The sequence below is a fragment of the Mus pahari genome, chromosome 21, assembly GCF_900095145.1.
Source record: "Mus pahari chromosome 21, PAHARI_EIJ_v1.1, whole genome shotgun sequence".
Taxonomy (NCBI): domain Eukaryota; kingdom Metazoa; phylum Chordata; class Mammalia; order Rodentia; family Muridae; genus Mus; species Mus pahari.
The window spans coordinates 19,534,801-19,557,552 of record NC_034610.1 but is presented as its reverse complement, the minus strand read 5'-3'; the positions used below and the strand labels follow the sequence as shown (position 1 = coordinate 19,557,552).

At 55.1% G+C, this 22,752-nt stretch overlaps 2 protein-coding genes across 15 annotated transcripts in view; one reads left to right on the top strand and one right to left on the bottom strand.

The window, feature by feature from the left end:
• Tsc2 (TSC complex subunit 2) overlaps positions 1-16,260 on the top strand; it is a 35,800-nt gene extending 19,540 nt beyond the window's left edge. For 2 of the 10 annotated variants that reach the window (XM_021221633.1, XM_021221632.1), the window contains exons 20-41: positions 868-990; positions 1,743-1,877; positions 2,900-3,089; positions 3,808-3,901; positions 4,218-4,320; positions 4,488-4,582; positions 5,686-5,814; positions 7,042-7,206; positions 7,376-7,528; positions 7,616-7,728; positions 8,748-8,960; positions 9,599-9,802; positions 11,499-11,629; positions 11,915-12,405; positions 12,609-12,684; positions 12,864-12,950; positions 13,607-13,793; positions 13,946-14,085; positions 14,770-14,848; positions 14,916-15,007; positions 15,100-15,198; positions 15,288-16,260. In XM_021221633.1, the coding sequence (XP_021077292.1) occupies positions 868-990; positions 1,743-1,877; positions 2,900-3,089; positions 3,808-3,901; positions 4,218-4,320; positions 4,488-4,582; positions 5,686-5,814; positions 7,042-7,206; positions 7,376-7,528; positions 7,616-7,728; positions 8,748-8,960; positions 9,599-9,802; positions 11,499-11,629; positions 11,915-12,405; positions 12,609-12,684; positions 12,864-12,950; positions 13,607-13,793; positions 13,946-14,085; positions 14,770-14,848; positions 14,916-15,007; positions 15,100-15,198; positions 15,288-15,452 (3,264 nt within the window). In that variant the 3' untranslated portion in view covers positions 15,453-16,260. Of the gene's footprint in view, positions 1-867; positions 991-1,742; positions 1,878-2,899; positions 3,090-3,807; positions 3,902-4,217; positions 4,321-4,487; positions 4,583-5,685; positions 5,815-7,041; positions 7,207-7,375; positions 7,529-7,615; positions 7,729-8,747; positions 8,961-9,598; positions 9,803-10,409; positions 10,479-11,498; positions 11,630-11,914; positions 12,406-12,608; positions 12,685-12,863; positions 12,951-13,606; positions 13,794-13,945; positions 14,086-14,769; positions 14,849-14,915; positions 15,008-15,099; positions 15,199-15,287 lie in introns of all 10 variants that reach the window. The other 8 variants (XM_021221631.1, XM_029532844.1, XM_029532845.1 and 5 more) reach the window with 8 other exon arrangements.
• Positions 15,591-22,752, bottom strand: part of Pkd1 (polycystin 1, transient receptor potential channel interacting) — a 51,097-nt gene continuing 43,935 nt past the window's right edge. For 4 of the 5 annotated variants that reach the window (XM_029532840.1, XM_029532843.1, XM_029532841.1 and 1 more), the window contains 12 exons: positions 21,461-21,579; positions 21,181-21,383; positions 20,917-21,111; positions 20,210-20,349; positions 19,473-19,585; positions 18,677-18,818; positions 18,441-18,566; positions 18,090-18,264; positions 17,709-17,999; positions 17,482-17,616; positions 17,100-17,405; positions 15,595-17,005 (listed from right to left, as the gene is read on the bottom strand). In XM_029532840.1, the coding sequence (XP_029388700.1) occupies positions 16,538-17,005; positions 17,100-17,405; positions 17,482-17,616; positions 17,709-17,999; positions 18,090-18,264; positions 18,441-18,566; positions 18,677-18,818; positions 19,473-19,585; positions 20,210-20,349; positions 20,917-21,111; positions 21,181-21,383; positions 21,461-21,579 (2,413 nt within the window). In that variant the 3' untranslated portion in view covers positions 15,595-16,537. Of the gene's footprint in view, positions 17,006-17,099; positions 17,406-17,481; positions 17,617-17,708; positions 18,000-18,089; positions 18,265-18,440; positions 18,567-18,676; positions 18,819-19,472; positions 19,586-20,209; positions 20,350-20,916; positions 21,112-21,180; positions 21,384-21,460; positions 21,580-22,752 lie in introns of all 5 variants that reach the window. The other variant, XM_021221629.1, reaches the window with a different exon arrangement.

Sequence of the window (22,752 nt, the reverse complement as noted above, 5' to 3'; positions counted from 1 at the left end):
ATAGGGAGGGCACAGGCGGATGGATGCTCCTGGCTTAGGAGCATCTACCAGGTAAGTCTGAAGTCAGGCCTGAACAATAGGGAAGGATCCAGAGACAGGAGTCAGCAAAGCCTACAAGTGGGTGGTATGGTTTTGTGCAGTGAGAGGTGTTAAAGACACCAGGCAAGAGGCCAGGGCAGTGAGACTGTGGGGGCGCTGGAGGGAGTCGAGGCCCAGAGTCCCTGGAGATGCTGGAGCTGGCGGGTTGTCTCTTGGGAGGCCTTCTGTCCCGGAGTGTTGATGGTTTTCAGGCTGCTTATGGTTTGGCTGTGGGAGTGGGCTATCCCTGATGGAGATGTGACGGCAGAAGCCAAGAGCCATGTCTTCTCTCTGGCTGTGGCCTTAGGCCGACACTGGCTTTGTCAGAGACCTGGCTGATGGACTGTGTGCTCTCTTGCACCGGCAGCTATGATTCAGCTTTCTGCCACAGTGTCATTGTTGTAGATGCTGAGCTGGGATAGAAGTGGTTTGGGGGTGGGGTGGGGGTGTTGGCAGGCAGTCACCGGGCCCTCACTGGGCAGGTGAGGGATGACAGCGTCTGGGGAAGACGTAAGTTGTACTGAGAAGATGGGGGAGGCTCCGGCTCTCTGCTGGGTCTCCACGCAGACTGGCCTCTGGACTACAGCCCCCGCTGCTGTCGAAGGTGCTGCCCATGTCCAAGGCTGTCTCCGAGCAGTGGCTGCTCATGCATTTGAGGGACAGAGGTCAAGGCTCCATACATACCTTGTGGCAAAGGAGCAGCAATCCAAGCCTTGTAGCAGCACGCAGCTTCAACTATGGATGGAGGTCTAGAGAGCCCTGCCTCCAGCACAAAACCCTTCCCTGTAGGAGAGCGACTGGAAGGTGCTGAAGCTGGTGCTCAGCAGGCTGCCAGAGTCACTGCGGTACAAAGTCCTCATCTTCACCTCCCCCTGCAGTGTGGACCAGCTGTCTTCTGCCCTCTGCTCCATGGTAACGCCCACCACCCGGCCAGCTCCAGTGCGCACAGTTTAGGCTTTCTCCTCCATATAGGGTGTTTTCACAGATACTTATACTATGTAGCTGGGGTCCTGTGTCTTTCAGAATAAGCCTGACACCAGGCCATGTTCCTGGGGCTATACTGCCCAAAATGCCCTAGGGATCCCACCCATCCCATCCCAGATAAGAGCATTGGCGGCCCCTAGTCAAGGATATTGTCTTAGGTTTCTGTTGCTGTGAAGAGACACAGTAGCCACAGCAGCTCTCATGAAGGACAATATTTCATTGGGGCTGCCTCACAGTTCAGAGGTTTAGTCTACTATTGTGGTGGGAAGCATGCAGGCAGACATGATGCTGGAAAGATAGCTAGAGTGCCACATCTGCATCTGCAGGCAGCAGGAAGAGACAAGTGAGCCACTAAATTCACCCCCCAATGACACACTTCCTCCAATAAGGCCCCACCTACTCTAGCAAGGCCACACCTCCAGTACTGCCATTCTTGGTGTCTATGGGGGCCACTTTGATTCAGAACACCACAGAAAGTTACTGCTTCTGCATCCCCTAGACTAGAACAAGGGGAAGGGTGGGGGATGGTGGTGTCATATTGTACTTCGGCTACATTGTTACAAGTTGAGGGTTTTCTCACAGAGACCTCTGCCTGGAAGGGGCTTCCCTAGCCATGACTCCTGGCCTCCTAGGAGCCTTGCTGTGGAGAAGAGGTTTTAAGGCTGTGTCTTGTATGTTAGCTTTCAGCTCCAAAGACCCTCGAGCGGCTGCGAGGTACCCCAGAGGGCTTCTCGAGAACTGATCTGCACTTGGCTGTGGTTCCTGTGCTAACAGCACTAATATCTTATCACAGCTATTTGGACAAGACCAGACAGGTGAGAGGTGGGAAGAGGGACAGTGGGACAAAGGGGCACTCAGTGGGCTGAGTAAAGCTTTGTTCCAGGGAGTGCGGGCATCTGAAACCCAGGCTGGACAGAAGTTGTCAGTTCTCTGCAGGCTCTGGGCTTTGATGATGGCCGTTGGCTGTGCCCAGCAGGGCCTCCCCACTGAGAAGCACTTCTTGAACTCTTTCTGTTTGGTTTGGGGACCTGTGACCAGACCAGCTTTAAGAAGTGTGGTGGTTGGCCAGGACCCCTGGCTGTCACTTCCTTTATCAGAGCCACATGGTGCTCACTTCTTGTCCTGTGCTGTTCTCTGTCATCCTCCCTGTGTCCCCTAGATCCTACTCTGTCTCCATGACAAACTGGTGCTGTAGCTGAGGACAGGAGCCTGCTCACAGTGCTGGCAGCCAGGAGGGGGACTGGGTTGAGGCCTGCCTTTCCTGAGGCCAGGTTCCTGATGGTGGTACCACTGGGAACTGCTGCTGAGGCTCCATGCGTAGGCCCAGCTTGAATGGAACGCCCCTGCACACTGGGGCGTGCTCCACAATCCTCGCTAGCTCAGAAGGCTCTCCAAATCTACAGTGTCTCTGAGGGTTGACTTCAGGAAAGCAGAACTATTCTAGGACAATAAGCCCCAGTCTGTAGCCTGAAAGGCCATTTTACTGTTGTCTTCATAGAGGATACTTCCCAGGAGGGACTTGCTACATCAGTTGGTGCCTCCCCTGAAGGCCAGTTCTTTAGAAGGCCCAGAGTGATGGGATTGTGAGTCCAGGACATCTAGTTTCATCATATGGGCCATAGGCTGAGGTGCCATCTGTGAAGCTGGGCCCACTTAGGCATTGAGGGACATTTCTAAGACGTGCTCTGATTATCCTTCAAGAGTCATCTCAAAGCAGGCAAGAGAAAGAAAGAAAGAAGGCCTGGGGCAGAACCTGGTATAGCAGAGCAGCTTGGCAGGGGACCTTGCCAGCCGATGGCAGGTAGACTCAGTGTATCTCGTATCCTGCTTTCCTCAGCGTGAGATGGTGTACTGCCTGGAACAAGGCCTTATCTATCGCTGCGCCAGCCAGTGCGTGGTAGCCTTGGCCATCTGCAGTGTGGAGATGCCCGACATCATCATCAAGGCGCTCCCCGTCCTGGTGGTGAAGCTCACACACATTTCTGCCACAGCCAGCATGGCCATCCCGCTCCTGGAGTTCCTGTCTAGTGAGTGTGTGGTTCTGCTACAGAGCCTTTGTGTGTAAGCCTGTACTTGTGAGCACGTCCCATGAGATCTCTAGCCCTCCTGACTGCGTAGTTTGGCCTCCCTGAAGGTCTTGGGTTTTAACACTTCTGCTGCCTCAGGGCCTTGCCGTCTGCTCTAGGATAGTCCATTCATTTTCTTTCTGTTCATAAGCCTGCCTGCCACCCCCAGCCTCTGCCCCATGCCTAGACTGGCTCTTTTTTAACCTTCTCTCTCCTCTTAGAACACATGGATTTTGCCAGTTTAACGTGCTTTGTCCCTCCCTTGTCAGAACTTGCAGAAGTTTGGGGCATTGTACTGGTCCCCCTTCCTACCTCCCTGTGTATCTGCAGCAGTAGCCTTGGATGTTGAGATACTAGACAGCTGGGTCCCCATTAGTGGGGATAGCCAGAGTGGAAGGATGCTTTGCGGGCCACAGGAACTTTGTTTTGCTTACTGCCCTGTAAAGATTCTTAGCATCTTTGCAGCTCATGGCTCACATGGCTGCAGGCCATAGGCTAGGTTTGAACTGGGAACCATAGGTCGCTTGTCCCTGAGATGGGGAGCTGAGACCCTGATTTCAAAGGTCATGTTTAGCTGGCTGTGGATAGCCACCCTGACTTTTGGGAATGGAGCGCAGGGTGCTGATGTCAGTCTGTAGCTGTGGCCTGGGCTCCCCTGATGGCTGTCCTTGTGTCACAGCTTTGGCCAGGCTGCCCCACCTCTACAGGAACTTCGCTGCAGAGCAGTATGCCAGCGTGTTTGCCATCTCCTTGCCATACACCAACCCCTCAAAGTAAGTCTGCTTGCCTGGGCCCCCCAAAGCAATGGCCCGGTCCCAGCCTCTTGGAGTATAGTTAGCTCCAAGCTTAAGAGGCTCTTGAGGCCAAGCGGTGGTGGCGCACGCCTTTAATCCCAGCACTTGGGAGGCAGAGGCAGGTGGATTTCTGAGTTCAAGGCCAGCCTGGTCTACAAAGTGAGTTCCAGGACAGCCAGGGCTACACAGAGAAAACCTGTCTCAAAAAACCAAAAAAAAAAAAAAAGGCTCTTGAGTCTCATGACGGCTCCCCTGATGCCAAGAGGCAGACTGAGTATCTGTCTCCTTCTGCCAGGTTCAACCAGTACATTGTGTGTCTGGCTCACCACGTCATAGCCATGTGGTTCATCAGGTGCCGCCTGCCCTTTCGGAAGGATTTCGTCCCTTATATCACTAAGGTTAGTCCAAGGGCCATGAGGGGATAGGAAACGGTTGGGGCTCTGACCTAGGAGCTGGCTGTGCTAAACTGGCTACTGGGCTCAACCTGAGGTGGGCATGGGAAGAGAACCGTAGATTTGGTCTCGCATGGTCCCCCTCATGGCTTGTGTCTCTACCCCTACTCCAGGGTCTGCGTTCCAATGTCCTCCTGTCTTTTGATGATACCCCTGAGAAGGACAGTTTCAGAGCACGGAGCACCAGTCTTAATGAGAGACCCAAAAGGTTCGGGGGCTGCTGGGGATATACCTGATGTCAAGTGGGGTGGGACCCTGGGCTGGTTGATTAGTGACCTAGGCCAGTGAACATGGGACTAGGAACGAAGGGGTGTCATCGTACATGGTGACCTGAGGCTCAGATGCCCCGGGTAGGACCTAAAAGACTGCTGGTACTTCCCTTTTGCTAGATTGGCTTATAGTCTCCAGCCCTGTGGAGCCTGTGCCAGCATCTTGGCCTCTCTGGGCCAGGATTGCATCTTGGCCCCTCTGGGCCAGGATTGCATCAGGTCTGGCCCTTACAGCGCTGGCACACAAGTAAAAGATGGCAGCTATGACTCGGACCTAGCCAGGGAGAGCCCAGAGACATCTCCTTGTCCCATGGTCTCTGGTTAGCCCAGCCTTTAGCCAGAGCCACCCCTCTTCCTCCAGAGCTTGCTCATCAGGGACACGCTCTTCACCGTCACAGCTGCTTGTGCCAAACCTGAGAGTAGAGCTGTGCTGGTCCTCATTGTCCCGTTTGCACCTCATTGCCCTGCCGCCTGCCTGCCCCGCTTCCTGCGGGCCGCCTCAGCTCTCCTCGGGTGGGATACGGCACTTTCCAGTGCAGCCTCTCCTCAGGCCCCACAGTTGGGGCTGAAGATTGTCAGTTTGACTGTCCTTGGCCAGATCCTCGTTCTCTCAGGGGCTTTGGGCCCCTTGGGGGCTTGTGTTAAGAAATAGCCTTTTCCCACAGTAAGTCCCAGGGCCTGGCCTCAGGCCTCTCTATGGGGTAAGCAGGACTATCTATCTGGTCTGCTTAGCCTGGAATCTGCCGTGCTGGGCGATCCACATTTAATTTGCACTAATGTCTTTTGTTTTGGTGTCATGCGTGAAACCTTACATTTTTTTCTCAGTCGCATTTACAAGCTGTATTTTTATGCATTTTTGTTTTCTGTTTCTTCCCCTGCTCACTGTCCTTTGGCATGGTTCTGTTGTTCATCTCACCCGCGGGACCTCTCCATCTTGACCCTGTGGCCTGGGACCTTTCCTCCTCACCCCTCCAATGGCTTGTTCTCCCATTCCTGGGAGCTGGGCTCTCTGGGGCTTGGGGCTTCCTTCCTCGCCCGGTAGTTTGAGGATAGCCAGAGCCCCCAAACAAGGCCTGAATAACTCTCCACCTGTGAAAGAATTCAAAGAGAGCTGTGCAGCCGAGGCCTTCCGGTGCCGCAGCATCAGTGTATCTGAACATGTGGTCCGCAGGTAGTGGGGCTGTGGCGGGTGGGGGGCACGGACCCGGAGCTTGGCCCCGTGAGCACCCGGGTGGTGGTGCATGGGGCTGCATGCATGACCTCCTCGCCTGCTGGCAGCAGCTCTCCCCGACAAGAGCCGGAGGACAACCTGGCCCCAGCCTAGCAGAGTCTGGTGGCAAAGGGTGGGAAGGTTGCATTCTGTCCAAGCCCTGACAGAGCACAGTTGGCTGCACAGCCTCCTCGGAGGTCATCCTGCAAGCCCTGACTAGAGCCAGAGTAGCTGCCCTGAGAGCACTGGGAGGCAGTGTCAACCCCTCAGGTTGGTTGCTCCTGTGCAGGTGGCATACACACACTACCCTAAGTTCGGCATCACATTCTGCAGGGCAGATTTTCTTCGTGGGCTTCATTCTAAAAGGAACTCGAGGCTTTTGCATAGGGATCTGGGGTGGAGGCCAGCCTGGAGGGGTGGGGGAGATGCTGGGCCCCAGAGGTCGGTGCTAGCTAGCATCTTTCTGTGAATTGTGTCTGTCTAGGGCATCTTTCCCTCACCTTCCAGCCCTTCCTGGGTGTGGCTTCAGTCACCCTGAGATCTAGCCCCTTGCTAGTGCCTGCCTTGGGTTTCTACTCTGTATGGTTTCTGAGAGCTGGGGACAGTGAGGTGCCCAGTAGTACCCCAATCACCTCTTTCTTTCTGGTAGACTCCTTATAACCAAAACGTGGCTAAAGAGCTATGACATTGACATCAGAATCAAACCTAGAAAAGGCCTTGCTCTGGTTCCTGGGCATGAGCGGAACTTGACCAGTTATCCCATTCACTCAGCCCATAAAGTCCAGCCACGCCCGTCCTTGCTAGGAGGTGGCCCTGTGGGCAGAATGCAATCTTGTTCTGTCCTCCTGTGGTCTCTGAAGTCTGCATGACTAAGCTGTGGGCTGCAGCCATGGCTGACTCCTGTGTGCTTTGGGGAGAGGATGCTCTACCTCCCCAGTCTCTCAGCTGTGTTCCAGTCAGCGGGCTCTGCTGTGAGGCTCCTGCCTCCCTTCCTCTCTGGGATGATGTGGTCCACAGGGCTCGTGAGGTTGTAGCTCCATTAGCCACTGTGCCCTGGGCCTGGTAGGCTTTCTGAGCAAGGCCATCTTGGCCATGCATGCATTGAGCTTTGGCTCCTGGTGGTAGGTGACTCAGCATGGTCCTTCCCTTAGTCCTGACCTCTAACCCAGGCATGGTTTCTCCCTCTAGCAGAATACAGACATCCCTTACCAGCGCCAGCCTGGGGTCTGCGGATGAGAACTCTATGGCCCAGGCTGATGACAACTTGAAGAATCTCCACTTGGAGCTCACAGAAACATGTCTGGACATGATGGCCCGCTATGTGTTCTCCAATTTCACCGCAGTCCCCAAGAGGTGTGAGGGCCTACAGGACTGGGGTGGGCGGGGCAGCTGTCTACTTGTTCTCTGTGGCTGAACTGGATGCCCAGGGTGGCAGCTGCTCTGGGCTCCTGAGGTCCTGCTGGCCTTCAGGAGCTGAGACCCTGCACATACAAGCAGGAGGTGGACACTCTTACTCTTTTAGGTCCCCTGTGGGAGAGTTCCTCCTGGCAGGGGGTAGGACCAAAACCTGGCTGGTTGGAAACAAGCTTGTCACTGTGACAACAAGTGTGGGAACTGGTACACGGTCGCTGCTGGGCCTGGACTCTGGCGACTTGCAGGGTGGCTCAGATTCAAGGTGACTGTCCCTCCCTTCTGTGTATACTGTGCTCCTAGAAACCCTGGGGGACCATGGTTTACTCTGTATGGTCACTTCTGTCCTTAGCTCTGATCCTGGCACACATGTGAGGCAGACAAAGGAAGCACCGGCCAAACTGGAGTCCCAGGCTGGGCAGCAGGGGTCCCGCGGGGCCCGGGCCCGAGTCCGCTCCATGTCAGGTAAGACCATATCCAAGCCATCCCCTGACGCGTGCCCATTATCCCCAGCTACCTCTCAGTTTGCCCCAGTGGACAGAAGAGCTGAAGGACTGTTGGCTAGCTTTGTGCCTGGCCACTTCCCGATGGCGCTTGGATGTAGTCCTTGTGACATACTTGTCTCAGTCTGTGTAGAGAGGCATGGTAACTCTGCTCATCAGGAGTGAGGCTCCTGCAGCTTATGAGCCTGGAAGTCAGCTCACCCAGGGCGCTCTCTGCTGTGATTGAGGAGTTGTGGGGCAGTGGGTGAGCATCAGGGCTCTTTGTTGTTCAGTGCACAGGAGCTCTCCCTCCTCTTCTCCTTCCTCCTTCTCTTTCTCCTTTTTTCTCTTCCTCTTCCTCCTTCCTTTGCCTGTTTTGTTTTGTTTTCTTTTTTGTTTGTTTTGTTTTTTTCAAGACAGGGTTTCTTTGTGTAGCCCTGGCTGTCTTAGAATTTGCTCTGTAGGGGGCTGGCGAAATGGCTTAGCGGGTAAGAGCACTCCTCCTCCTCCTCCTCCCCCTCCTCCTCTTCCTCCTCTTCCTTGAACTCACAAAGATCCACCTGCTTTTGCCTCCCCAGTGCTGGGATTAAAGACATGCACCAATACTGCCTGTTTTGTTTTTGTTTTTGTTTTTTTAACTTTTTAGTGATTTATTTATTTTTATTTTTATGTGCATTGGTGTTCTCCCTGCATGTGTGTCTGTGTGAGGGTGTCAGGTCTCCTGGAACTGGAATTATATATAATTGTCAATTGCCATGTGGGTGCTGGGAATTGAACCTGGGTCCTCTGGAAGAACATCCAGTGTTCTTAACCACGGAGCCATCTCTCTGAGGCTACCACTCTTGAAGGGCCAAACCCAGGGCCTGGGGCTGTCCTGTTTCAGCTTTCCTTGGGCATGGGCCAGGTGCTTCCGGGCTGCTAGACTTTGTGTCTAAGGCTCTGCTCTGTGCTGGAGACTTTACTGGGCAAGTGGTCACCAGTTCTAAACTCCCTTGTTTTTAGGGGGCCACGGCCTTCGAGTTGGTGTCCTGGATACTTCAGCTCCCTATCCCCCAGGTGGCTCTGCTTCTCTGGGACCACAGGCGGCGGCGGCAGCGAAGCCTGAGAAGCCCCCTGCAGGAGCCCAGCTTCCAACAGCAGAGAAGACAAATCTAGCAGCCTATGTGCCTTTGCTGACCCAGGGCTGGGCAGAAATCTTGGTCCGCAGACCCACAGGTACTGAGAAAGCAGGCAGCCTGAAGAGTGCCCAGCAGTCTTCAGAGCATAGGGGGGCATTGAGACATTCACTCTGAGGCTGCTCTTCAGAGGGGAGGTGGCTGAGGCACTTGCAAAAGTGCCAAACAGGGCGGCTCGCCCGTCAGACATTTAGTGTCCCAGTGTAGAAAACCAGAAGATGAGACTGAATGTGGGCAGGGCAGACTCCTTCTGAATCCTGTCCTGAGCCTACTGGGCAGGGTTGGCAGGCCGCCTTCTCTCTGTCCTTGTGCTTGAGCCCTCACCCTTTATTGTGTGCACACAGTCATTAGACAGGGCCAACTTTCAGGTAGTCTCATTTGACCTTGTTAGCTTCTTTACCATTTCCACAGTCATGTTCTGAGGTCCTCTCTGAGCTTAGCATGTGAATTTAGCTTGCAGCAGGGGCATGCCAGTCACCAAGAAGGGCTTAACAAAGACCCTAAGCCCGGGAACAGTCATGGGTGCCATGTGGATGTGGTACAAGGAGAAGGCTCTGGGCTGCCAGGCTGTCTGAGGGTGTGAGTGGGTATAGGCTGTTGGAGGTAGTGCTAGGAGTGGGGCGTGACTGGGAGGTGTGGCCTACGGCTTAGGTACCACTCACCCTACCCCACCCCCAGGAAATACCAGCTGGCTGATGAGCTTGGAGAACCCGCTCAGCCCCTTCTCCTCAGACATCAACAACATGCCCCTGCAAGAGCTATCCAATGCCCTTATGGCTGCTGAACGCTTCAAGGAGCACCGGGACACGGCCCTGTACAAGTCATTGTCAGTGCCAGCAGCTGGCACCACCAAGCCTCCTACTCTCCCACGCTCTAATACAGGTGAGCACAGAGCGTGCACGGGCGGTGCCAAGCTCAGATGCCCGGTCTGACGACAGCACGGCTTCCTCTACTGAGGCCTCTCACGTGTAGTTTTCAGGGTGTTTGGGGGAGATACTAGTGTTCTGGTCCCTAAAGTTTAGGAGCGGGCTTGTGCCTGCTGAAGAAACTCTTCCTTGGAGACTGGCACCCACTGCCACCGTCAGGACGCTGCTGAAGGTTGGCAGTGTCTGGGTGGAGCCTTTGTCAGCACTTCCATGACGGGCTTGGCCTGGGGTGAGGAGGCATTGTGGGCAGCTGAGCATACCCCGGGCCTGGGGTGGGATGCCTGAGCCTGCCTGGGTGCTCCCGGCCCACCAACCCCGCCCAGCTAGGCCCTTGATCATATGTGGCCACAGATGGCACTTGGAGGCTGAGGACATCCCTATGTCGGCAGCTGGCCAGCAGTAACCTCCCCAAGGCTGTGCATGCAGTTTGGAGAGCTGGGAGCCCTTGGCCGCCGCTGGCCCTCCCCTCTCTCCTCTCCAGGCCCGGGGCTCTGCCCGTCCTCTCTGCTCGGCCTTGTGCAGTCTCTGCCGCTGACGAGGTTACTCGCGTGGTTCCCTTGCAGTGGCTTCTTTCTCCTCCCTGTACCAGCCCAGCTGCCAAGGACAGCTGCACAGGAGCGTTTCCTGGGCAGGTATTGGCGCGTCCCTGCGAGGAAACCATGTGCCCTGCCTCATAGACACTGTTCTCCTTGCCCCCATCTGCTCACCCTTCCATGGCTGCCTGGGCCTCTCATCACCCTTGGGGAGTAGGGTCCTGGCTGACATGAGGACATCTTGTGTAGGACACCTGTGCTTAGCCCATGGGGACCCTTCGACACATGTCCTGAGCTGACTCTGCTTCTGAGCTATTGTGGCCTCTGGCTGACGGGTTGGGTATGTCTCCTTTTTCCCTGTGGGTGGCAGCTGTTGGGGTTGAGCCTGGCCCTAGGGCCCAGGTGAGCCCCTTTCCTGGCTGATGATCTGATTGCTTTGTGCATCTCCTTTCCTCATAGCTGGTGGAGGACCTTGATGACAAGGCCCCTAGTTCTTTGCCACTGGCCCTCAAAGTTCTCTCATGTGTACTAGAGCCAGTTTTGGAAGGGCATTGCATACATGGCTGCTGGAGTGTGGGCAGGAGCTAGGGGAGGTGTCAGTCAGGCTGCACTGACCCTTGGTTGCTTCTTACCTATACCCTGCCCTGGCATGTTCTGCCCAGGGACTTCATCCCTCCCCTCAAGTACCAGACTTGAAGCTTCTGTTTTCAGAGTGGGCTGCCAGTCTGCATATGGGGACATCCTGACAGCTTCTTTCTCAGGTCTAAAGCCCTGGAGAAACAAGACCTCTTTTCCTTAGTCTCAGAGTTGGCTTCAGACCCTGTACCCCTCCCACGCTGGAGCCCTTCTTGAGTGGGGATTCTTACCCTGTTCTCCTCCTTGCCTTCTAGTGATGCAGGGGTGGGTGGAGCTGCTGCATACTGGCCTGCTGGAGGTATTAGAGTCAGGGTTCCCCAGGCCTGCTGGAGTCCATCTCAGTCAGCTCCAGTGGCAGCCGCAGGCAGAGGGTGGACAGCTCTGCAGGCGCTGCCCTTCCAGCAGGGAGAAGCTGGTTCTGAGGTCACATGAGTGTCCATCCTGCCCAGCACACAGCAAGTAGCCCTGTCTGTGTCCTCCCAGACTCGGCCATGGTCCTTGAGGAGGGAAGTCCAGGAGAGACTCAGGTGCCAGTGGAGCCCCCCGAATTGGAGGACTTCGAGGCGGCCTTAGGTACAGATAGGCACTGCCAGCGGCCTGACACCTACAGCCGGGTGAGCGTCATGGGAGCCATAGGGAAAGCTGGGGCAGGTGGCAGCGTCTAGCTCAAGACCTCTTGGCTCTGTACTGACTTGCTGTGTGAACTGGATAGGCCTTCCCCCCATGTTGCTTCTGCTCCCATCCTCTGGGTCTCTCTCCCTCTATCTGGTGGCATTTATTGTGGTCTTTCTCGGTTTGTGAGAAGAGAGAGCAGGTGCTGCCAGAGGCCTGGAGGGGGAGCCGGAGGCCCTGGTGCTTCGGTGCCTCCTAACAGTGTTTCTTCCAAATTGTCTTTGCAGTCATCCTCAGCATCTAGCCAGGAAGAAAAGTCCCATTTGGAGGAGCTTGCTGCAGGGGGTATCCCCATTGAGCGGGCCATCTCCTCTGAGGGGGCTCGGCCTGCCGTGGACCTCTCCTTCCAACCCTCACAGCCTCTGAGCAAGTCTAGCTCTTCTCCTGAGTTGCAGACCTTACAGGACATCCTTGGAGACCTAGGGGACAAGACTGACATTGGACGGCTGAGTCCTGAGGCTAAGGTCCGGTCCCAGTCAGGGATCCTGGATGGGGAAGCAGCTACCTGGTCAGCTCCAGGTGAAGACAGCCGTATCACAGTCCCACCTGAAGGTTCTCTGCCTTCCAGTTCTCCCCGCTCCCCGCGGGGCCTCCGGCCCCGCGGCTATACCATCTCTGATTCCGCTCCATCACGAAGAGGAAAGAGGGTAGAAAGGGATAACTTCAAGAGTAGAGCTGCAGCCTCCAGTGCTGAGAAGGTGCCAGGCATCAACCCTAGGTGGGCACAAATCCCAGGTTGCTACCAGCTCCAGGGGATACACTTTCTTCTTGGCTGGAGCTCCCATACACTCTGCATGGGAGAACAGGCAGCCATGAATTGTGTCTTCTTGTAGCTGGTGGGAGCCATAAGGAGGGTGGGTCCTTGGCCGTAGAGTTTAGGTCCTGCCATCGGCCTCACCCTGACCAGTGCTTTCTCTGTAGCTTTGTGTTCCTACAGCTTTACCATTCGCCCTTTTTTGGTGATGAGTCCAATAAGCCCATCCTGTTGCCCAATGAGGTAGGCCGGCCTTCTCTCTGCCACAGTAGGGGTGGGATCACAGAGGGTCTATCCCCTCTTGAGTAGAGACAATCACCCTGAGGACTGGTGCTATGTAGCTGTCTGGGTTGGTGGCTGGTGGCAGGGTGGCAGGGTGGCAGTGTCTGCCCTGAACTCACATAGGCTCTGTGTGCCTGCAGTCCTTTGAACGGTCAGTACAGCTCCTTGACCAGATCCCATCCTATGACACTCACAAGATTGCTGTCCTGTATGTGGGAGAAGGCCAGGTAAGGCCCTGGGGTCAGCATAGGACTACTGGGTCTCAGCAGTGGGTCAGAGTTCAGTCTCTGATTCTTTGATACTCTGGAGGGCTGGGAGCTTGTTGAGTCCTGAGCCAGAAGCACAGCCATGAGATGACAGGCCAATGTGTTTGATATGCAGAGCTGTGAGAATTGCAGGGTGCATGCCCGCAATAGCAGAATTCTGAGGTCCCAGGATGGGCCACTGAGTGAGTGTAGCTAAGTGGCAGGACAGAGGGCCATCATGGACAATCTCACAGCCCAGTATATGAACATGAGCCAAAATTTCCTTATGAGTGAGGTAGGGACCCTGGACTACTTTGAGCCACCATTAATGCCAGCATTTTGAAAAGTATCCCTCTGCTGTGTAGTGCCTTGATGGAATTAGGTGATCGCTATCCAAGTGAGAGGAACAGGCTTGGGTTTGGTTGCAAGGTTACTGAGAAGTGCTAGGGTTCTGGGTATGTTGATTTTGCTAGCTGAATGTATGTGGGTAGAGAAGGGAGGAAGGCCAGGTGACACTGATGTCTATAGACTGGACAGCTGTAAGCATGACAGTACCGAGTGGGGATGGCTTTCCATCCGTCCCGAGCCTGCCAGATGACTGAACTGGTGCTATTCTCATTCCCTGCATCTTCCCACAGAGCAACAGTGAGCTGGCCATCCTATCAAATGAGCATGGCTCTTACAGGTACACAGAGTTTCTAACAGGCCTGGGTCGGCTTATTGAGCTCAAGGACTGCCAACCAGACAAGGTGTACTTAGGTGGACTGGATGTGTGTGGCGAGGATGGACAGTTCACCTACTGCTGGCATGATGACATCATGCAAGGTGTGTACTCCTCTAGGTAGGCCTGCTTCCAAGCCCTGCCTCTGGAAAAAAAACAGGAAATCTGGAGGGATGCGGAGGTCTGAGCCTGGGCTCTAAAGTCCAGCATTTGGTGTCCTGTCCTGGCACCCAGTCCAGTGTCACCCACTCTACAGCTGTTTTCCACATTGCCACCCTGATGCCCACCAAGGATGTGGACAAGCACCGCTGTGACAAGAAACGGCACCTGGGCAATGACTTCGTTTCTATCATCTACAATGATTCTGGTGAGGACTTCAAGCTGGGCACCATTAAGGTGAGTGAGATCTCCATGTGTGGTTGCCTAGGCAATGGCTGTGTTCTGCCGCTGCCATCACCAGACTCGGTAGCAGCCTAGGCCGTCTACAAAAATGCCTGCCGATGTATCTTGAAGTGTCCGTGAGTGTCTTGGGAGGGTACACTTTTGGGAGCCCCATGCACTGGGATAGGCTATCAGAGTCACAGGAGACATGATCACAAAACCTTCCTTCATATATAGGATGGGCTGTGGCCCTCAAGAGTAACTAGGTGAATATGTCCTGGTGGTTGTACAGTGCTCAACAGGAGTGTACTGTCTGCTTACAGTGGCTTTTAAGGGTCCTTGTTGGACACATTGTAACACTTGTGTCTGCACTGTATCCCAACTGAGAGGCGATGAGGCGGGGCTCTGGGAAGCTAGTGTGACAGGCAGGTCATCCTGGGAGAATACCCTCAGCTGTGTCTTATGTCTGTCTGTGTGTGTTGGGAGGATTTTAGGAGTGCCGGGCAGCCTGCAAGGCAGACTGTATGTTTAGGCTAAACACATAAACCTGAGGGCGGGTGGGCGGGGCCAGATGCACAGTAGGCTGCTTAGCCAGAGGTGTCAAAGGCAGGTGGCCAAATGCCACCTCATCGAGGTGATAAACCTCGATGCAGCCATCAGCGCATGCTCATGCCGGTGACTTTCCTCTTGTCTGGGCAGGGCCAGTTCAACTTTGTCCATGTGATCATCACACCGCTGGACTACAAATGCAACCTATTGACCCTGCAGTGCAGGAAAGGTGAGGCCCAGGCTGGGTAGGGTGGCAGTTTTGGCCTGAGTTGGGTATGAGCAATGTGTCTCCACAGATATGGAGGGCCTCGTAGACACCAGTGTGGCCAAGATTGTGTCTGACCGCAACCTGTCCTTTGTGGCCCGACAGATGGCCCTGCATGCAAATGTGAGTGGTGGTGGCAGCCTGGGGAGATAGTCGTGTGAGTGCTCCCTGTTGTGATGGAGCTCACTGTCACCATCCTGTTCTGTCGCCTCCAGATGGCCTCCCAGGTACACCACAGCCGATCCAACCCCACGGACATCTATCCCTCCAAGTGGATCGCCAGACTCCGTCACATTAAGCGTCTACGCCAGAGGGTAGGGAGGACAGGGCTTCAGCGATGTGATGTCTGAGTCTGGCTGAACAGACCTTCTGGACTCACTGCCAGAGCTTTCTCTCTCTCTAGATCCGTGAAGAGGTGCACTATTCAAGCCCCAGCTTGCCTCTGATGCACCCTCCAGCCCACACCAAAGTCCCAGCTCAAGCCCCTACTGAGGCTACACCCACCTACGAGACAGGCCAGCGGAAGCGCCTCATTTCCTCCGTGGATGACTTCACAGAGTTTGTGTGAGGCCAGCAGATCCATGACTAGAGTCCTGTGGCTAGCCATGCAGCTGGCCCGTCCCTGCCCAGTAACACCTCCTGACTGTACTCCTACATGAAATAAACTGCACATCTGGCCCTTGGGAGTTCAGAGAGCAGCACAGACAGCAGTCAGACAGCTTCTTTATTTGACTTTGTCTTGTCTGTTTGGGGTTGGGGCAGAATCCAGGCTAGAGCTGCAGCTGAGCCCACAGAAGCAGGCAGGTGCCATCACATACATTCTCTTTCCCCTGCCCACCCGCCATGGGGGCCAGCCCCATTGGTGGGCTTGTCCAGTAACTTCTTGGCATCTTTCATCCCACAGTAGTCCTGCCCTTGCTCAGATCTGAAACCAGCAGATCTGTGTGCTGCCTGGCCCCAGACAAGGGAGGAAGACAAGGCCATGCCACGTGGCCCCAATTGCTGTCCAGCACCTGCCTGAGGCCAAACTCGGATCCAGTAATAGTTGCAGCTTCCCCTGTACCCCTGCCCTGGGTAACAATGGACCCATTTTCAGCCCAAGTAGAAAATACTGACATACAAAAATATATACATTTTAACCCCATATAAATTATTGATGGTGGACATGGAAAGCAGACGGTAGCTAGAGGGCAAGTGTGCTGCAGAGACGAGAGGTAATAACTTAGGGACGGATAGAGGAGAGGTGTAGCTTAGCCCTCCTTCCAGCTTAGATTTTTAGCAAGAGGAGATGGCCACCTAGGGGTAGAGCTGGGCGCAGCCCGCTGAACCTGAGGACTTGGGGGCAGGGGGAATAAATTAGCATCTTGGAGGCTGGGTACTCACTTGGTCCAATACTGCTGTGTCCTCCTGTGGGGAGGGGACCCTGGGTCCTGGCTGGCCACACAGCCTTTTTAAAGTGCTGAAGCCCCATAGGTGGACCGGTAAGGAAGGCAGCAATACCTGTACCCAAAAAGAACTGGCATGCAGCCGTTCTGCCTGGCCCAACCTAGAGGGCAGCAGAAGGTAATACTGAGTGGTGTCCACCCTGGCTCTGAGAGGCCAGTGTGAAGCTCAGGCATTCCCAGGGAAGGGAATGGCCAAGCCCCCTCGGGCCTAAGTGCTGCTGGGGTGGACCTTGTTATTAGGCCGCAGGGACACCCGGTTGGGGCCTACAGCCTGATCCAGCCCCTGACTGGCCCGAGAAAGGCGGCTGGGCAAAGCTGGCCGAGAGCCTGGGAAGCAGCTGGGGGAGGGAGAGGAAGGAGGTCCACTGTGCCCGTGGCCTCGAAGGCTCTGGAGTTGTTGCTCCAGCTGGTAGACGTCCTCTGTGGCCTGGTTGAGACGGTCAAACTGAACAAGCAGACTTTCAAACACAGCATGCAGGCGAGAGGGCTCTGGTTCCAGCCTCAGCGTTGAACGGCTTAAGCTGGCGCTCAGCCCGTCTGGCTGGCTGGACGAGGTGGACGGGTGTGAAGCTTCCGAGCCTGCGCTGGGCGGGAGCACAACTGGGGATGACTTGGAGCCCCTGGATGAGCGGGAAGGCAGTGGATCCATTCCTTCAAAGCGGACTTTGTGGCGGAACTGGGGGCGGCACAGGGGCTCGGTCAGTCCGGCTGCACCCTGGGCTCGCGAGACCCAGGGTGTGTCCCTCTCCCCCCCACTGGGCCGTACCCACCTCCTTGACCTTGCTGAAGCCCATCCAGAGCCGAAGCCTACGCAGGAAAAGCTCCACCATCTCATAGTCCTGGGGTTCCCATGCTGGGCGGTAGAGCTCCCCACGCAAGGCATGGTACCGCCAACGCAGGAGGATAGCCCCTAACCTCAGGGCACCCCACACTCGCAGAGCCCAGAGCCCCACACACAGCAGAGGGGACAGGTACCAGGACTCTGAAGGGCACAAAGTGGGGACCCTCGCCCCAGGGCACAGCACCAGGAAGGCTCGGGCCATGTTGTACAGAGTGTCAGCACCAGAGGAAATAAGCTATGGGAAAGAGATGCAGGTGAGAGCATGCCCTGGGTGAGGCCCTTCCCTGGGACACCGCACAACAGTGACCTACCAGGATGGCCATCTGTGCATAGGCCACGCTGAGCAGCACCAGGCCCAAGGTGGCCCCCATGAGCTCAGGCAGGGCCCGACACAATGTCTTGCCAAAAACGGACCACTGGCGCACAAACCGCAGCTGCTGGGCAACCTGTGGATAGGAGGCAGTCAGCTTACCCCCCCCCCCCCCAGGCCATGGCAGTCTGATCCTAGTCACGCACCAGGCCGCACCTTTGACCTCACCTTGACCAAAAGCAGGAAGAGTAGTGAAGCTGCCAGGCCACGGGCCACAGAACCCAGCTGAGCCACTTGGTCAAAGCTAGTGAAGTGGCGTGGATGGTCGTGCACAAAATGGGTCCACTGGCGATCAGCAATGGCCAGCTGGGCCAGGCGTACAAGCCCTGTAGCTGCCGTCAGCATCACCAGTAGGCACCGTGCCCAGGCATCAGGCCTTGCTGTGCGTGCACAGCCATCTCTGCGCCAGGTCTGTACCTCAGTCATGGAAAAGTATAGGGCAAACAGCAGCAAACACACCTGGGCGGGTGGGGCGGGGAAGAGGAGATCCATGAGGGTGTGGTCGCATGCTCAGAATCCCAGGGAAAGATGTCGAGGGGAAGGGCATACCGAGGTGAGTAGTGGCAGGGACAGGCCAGTGCTGAGTCGCCGTAACGCGAACGGGCGGACACTGAAGGCAGCCAGTGCATGGCCAGCTACAGGGAACTCGAGGCGCAGTGTAACAGCAGCATGGAGCCCCACAGCAGGGCTGTAGCGGGTGAGTTCTACGAACACTGCACGGCTCCTGCATGGAGAGTGCTGTCAGCAGGAGGGGCCATGTGTACAGGAGCATAGGAAGGGAGGGAGGGAGGGGCACAGGGGATTCAGGGCTAGGCATGGGGACAGCTGGCTACAAGTGAGGCTCAGAGGCCTTCCCAGGGAGGGGCTACTTTCCTGATCATTTCCCTACTCAGCACCCACCTGCTGTCAAGCCAGTTGTGCAGCTGCAGGAAGCCCAGCCGTGCACGGCTCTCCTCCAGGCTCAGTCCTAACTCCTGTATATAGCCCCCGCTGTCATACACTGCACAGTAGCCCCAGTACCAGGCGCTGTGGAGACAGGGCAGGGTAGGAAACTCCCTAGTCCTGGGAGCATCTGATAGGCATGTCCCCAAGCGGGGATTCTCTGGAGACCTTCACCCAGGCCAGGCCTTACTCACCCCAGCAGGTCCGGTGCAGAGTAGGCCCATGTCTCAGAGCCATTTTGCACCACACTCTGCCAGCCAATGCCATAGTCACTGGTGCTCAAGCTTCCTGTCGCTGAGCACATGTGCTCCGAGCTAGAAGGGTCTGGGCAGAATGCTAGAGAAAGCAGAGAGCCAGGACTCAGGACATACCCAATGGGTGACTCATTCAACTGAGCTGAGGTCCTGTGCTGTGACCTCCCCAAATCTCCTAGCCACCCATGAAGCAATTATGATGTTATAAAAAGGCAACAGAAGGGGCTGGGGAGATGGCTCAGCGGTTAAGAGCACTGACAGCTCTTCTGAAGGTCCTGAGTTCAGATCCCAGCAACCACATGGTGGCTCACAACCATTTGTAATGAGATCGGATGCACTCTTCTGGTGTGTCTAAAGACAGCTGCAATGTACTTACATATAATAAATAAATCTTAAAAAAAAAAAGGCAACAGAAGAAAACTAACAAGGACAAAAGTCATACAGTTAAAGCTGAGTTCAAATAGCTTAGCTGCAGGTTGCTAAGGAAGCAGCAGGGTGACAGAGCACGGACCACCATCCCCAGCAGGGTGACAGAGCACGGACCACCATCCCCAGCAGGGTGACAGAGCACGGACCACCATCCCCAGCAGGGTGACAGAGCACAGACCACCACCCCCAGCAGGGTGACAGAGCACAGACCACCATCCCCAGCAGGGTGACAGAGCAGCAGGGTGACAGAGCACAGACCACCATCCCCAGCAGGGTGACAGAGCACGGACCACCATCCCCAGCTTACCTTCCTGCAGCCGCACCTGCCGTAGCCGTGGAGGGCCCAGCTCAGGGCTAGACTGGTTCCCATGGACATAGGGCAAGAGCACATGTGACATCCATGGCCAGAACTCATCAGACCTGCCAACAATAAGCAACTGAGATCAAGGCTACCAGGGTCCAGGAAGTGCTGCTGTAGCAGCCGGAAGGGATAATGCTGGACCCATGTTCCCCTACTTCTGGACTGATGGCATCTGTGACATAATTTTGCCCTGATAGTATGCTGTGTACCACAGAAGACTAAGCAGTGTTCCAATTCCCTACCCACTGGGTATCCCAGCACCTTTCTGATTCTGACCACTAAGCAGTATCTAGATCAGGGATCTTTTGCTTCTCTGGGCCACACAGGGGTTTCCATTATACAGGTTCATGACATTGTGACATGTTGTTGTCTATAGAGGTCATGCTTGAGAGCTATACAACTGAGTTGAAAAGGAATCAGAAATAAACAAAAATAACAACAACAAAAAAACCATGAAACATCTCATGCTTTAAATAGAAAATGTATGATTTTATGTTAGGATTCATTCATAACTACCCCAGGTTACATGTGGCTCATGAACTGTAGGACACCCCTGATTCTAGACACTTCCAAATGTTCCCTACAGGGTGGGATGAACTAAAGACAAAACACAAGTGGGCACTGGTGGGCATCAGTGCCACCCTGGCCCAGTACATGAACGTATGTGTCCTGAGTGTCCCTACCGGGTGATGGCCAAAAAGGCTTGGCTACCCAGCTCCTGCTTGATGGCGCTCTGCAGGCGGTAGGCGTGACCATGGCAAGAAGCATCCCCATAGTTGGCCAGCAGTGTCACCAGTAAGAAAAGCATGTACACCAAGAGACTCTGGGGAACAGGAATAGATGGCTGATCAGCTGATGCCATCCCACAGGGCTAGAGCAGTTTTGTTTTTGTTTTTTTTTTAAGGTTTATTTATTTATTATATGTAAGTACACTGTAGCTGTCTTCAGACACTCCAGAAGAGGGAGTCAGATCTTGTTACGGATGGTTATGAGCCACCATGTGGTTGCTGGGATTTGAACTCCGGACCTTCGGAAGAGCAGTCGGGTGCTCTTACCCACTGAGTCGTCTCACCAGCCCGCTAGAGCAGTTTTTTAAGACTACCCTTATTGGGTGTCTGTACTAAGGAATGGCAGTATCATTCTGTGGTCTTACAGTCCTATGGTTAATGCGCTTCTTGGGGGAAGACATACAGACGCTGTGAACTAAAATAACTGTGCCCAGCGCCCTATAAGCTAGGTGGGGGCAGGAACTTAAGTGTACATTGACACTGATAGGGGCAGCAGGTGACGGGTGGACAGGAGGTCCAAAGCCCTGACTATCCACTGGAGGTCAGGAGCAGGACAGACAAGGGGAAATGGGGGGGGGGGGCTGCTGGTGGCCAGGGTTTACCTTCAACATGTCATGGAGCCTCTTGACCTTCCGAGCTTCCTCCTTTGCCAAGAAGAGTGCAAAACCATGCGGGGGCCGCACACGGGGCACACGCTCACTGACAGGGGCTACAGCCGGGCTCTCTATCAGGGTGTCATCTTCATCAGGGTGTAGCCGCTTGGCCACAAGGGAGAAGTAGAGGGCTTCCAGCAGGACCTGGGGTGGCAGTGTGATCAGCTGGCAGGCACAAGATTGGGAGCCCCTCCCCTCCAGGAACCCTCTCACCTTAAGAGGCTCCCAGCCAAGAAAGGAGGCCAGGAAGCTGGAGCTGCTTGAGAGAAGCCACATGACACTCACACTGGGAGGGAAGCTGGCACCAATCCACCCTGAAACTGCTACAGCTACAGCTACCAAGAGTAGGCTGAGCCCATGGGCCAGTGAGGCACACCAGGCAGGCAGCAGTCGCTTCTGAAGACCTTCCACCAGTCCTGGAGACATACAGACAGCTGCATGGCTGCCAGCCCCAGAAGGCCTGGGAGGGATGTCCTGCTCTATGTGAGTATACCTGTCCTGGAAAGCCTTGTCACCGGAGACTGTTCCCAAGTCAGACCCATGCTGGCTGGCCTCTTCTCCCCCATTGTCTGTAGTATCAGAGTTTCTGTTTTCTCTCCAGGAACACTGGACCTAGGCACAGGAAAGGACCATGAGTGCTGCGCATCTTCCGAGGAAGAAACTGCAGTGGTGTTTGTCTGCACTCATCTGGGAGCAGTTGCTTCAGCATCCCAGAGCCCTAAGCTAGGCGATGTGATGCTGCATGACACCATGGTCACGCTCCTTGCTTCCTGTTTATACACCCACTGCCCAGGGCCCAACTAAGGGACTATTAAGTCCATCGCTTACATGTTCTGTCCTGGCATGACCCAGTGGCCCTTCTCCAACCTCATGCCAGCCACACAGTGTTCTAAACCCTGCATGCACTGTCCAAGTCCTGCCCTGTAGAATGCTGCAGAGGTGCACACTCCTGTGTGCTTTGTGCTTTTAAAAAGCCAGTCTTGTCTACACAGTGAGCTCCAATTCAGCCAATACACAGTGACACCCTGTTTCAAAAACAAACGAACGAACAAGCAAACAAGGAAGCAAGGCTAAGAGGGCAAAAAGAAGACATGAGACTGCCACGCTATCTGAGGGGACATTTCCATCCTTACTGTGGCTGTATACAGAGTACCTATGGAGACAAACACTGTTAAGATGCACAGAACACCAGGTTTTCATCAGATCCAGTCAGTTGCATAAGCAAGCTGTGCCCATCACTGTTCAATGAGTCACCAGGTACAGATCTACTCTCAACTGGATGCCAGAGTCCTGGGGAGTACTGGCTAGCACTGGCCTCCATCCCTGCTGTGAGGCTGACATAGAGGTAAGTTGGAGTCACCAGGATGCTGACTGTCCTTAAGCATGGAATATAAGGTAATGTGTGATACAGTGAGAACATGAGGGAGCCAGGAAAGCAGGGTCAGAGAACTAAAGAGGCAGTACAGAGTGCCCACAGAGCAGGCTGTACACAGTGCCCACAGAGCAGGCTGTACAGAGTGCCCACAGAGCAGGCTGTACAGAGTGCCCACAGAGCAGGCTGTACAGAGTGCCCACAGAGCAGGCTGTACAGGGCCTGGAGAGCAGGTCCTAGCAGTGGTGCAGGCAGAAAAGGGCATGAGATGGAAGGTACAGTTGGGAGCACACGAGTCCCTGCATTTGGAAAGAAGCTCAGAGAATCTATTAAAGAATGATGGCGCCGGGCCTGGTGGCGCAGGCCTTTAATCCCAGCACTCGGGAGGCAGAGGCAGGCGGATTTCTGAGTTC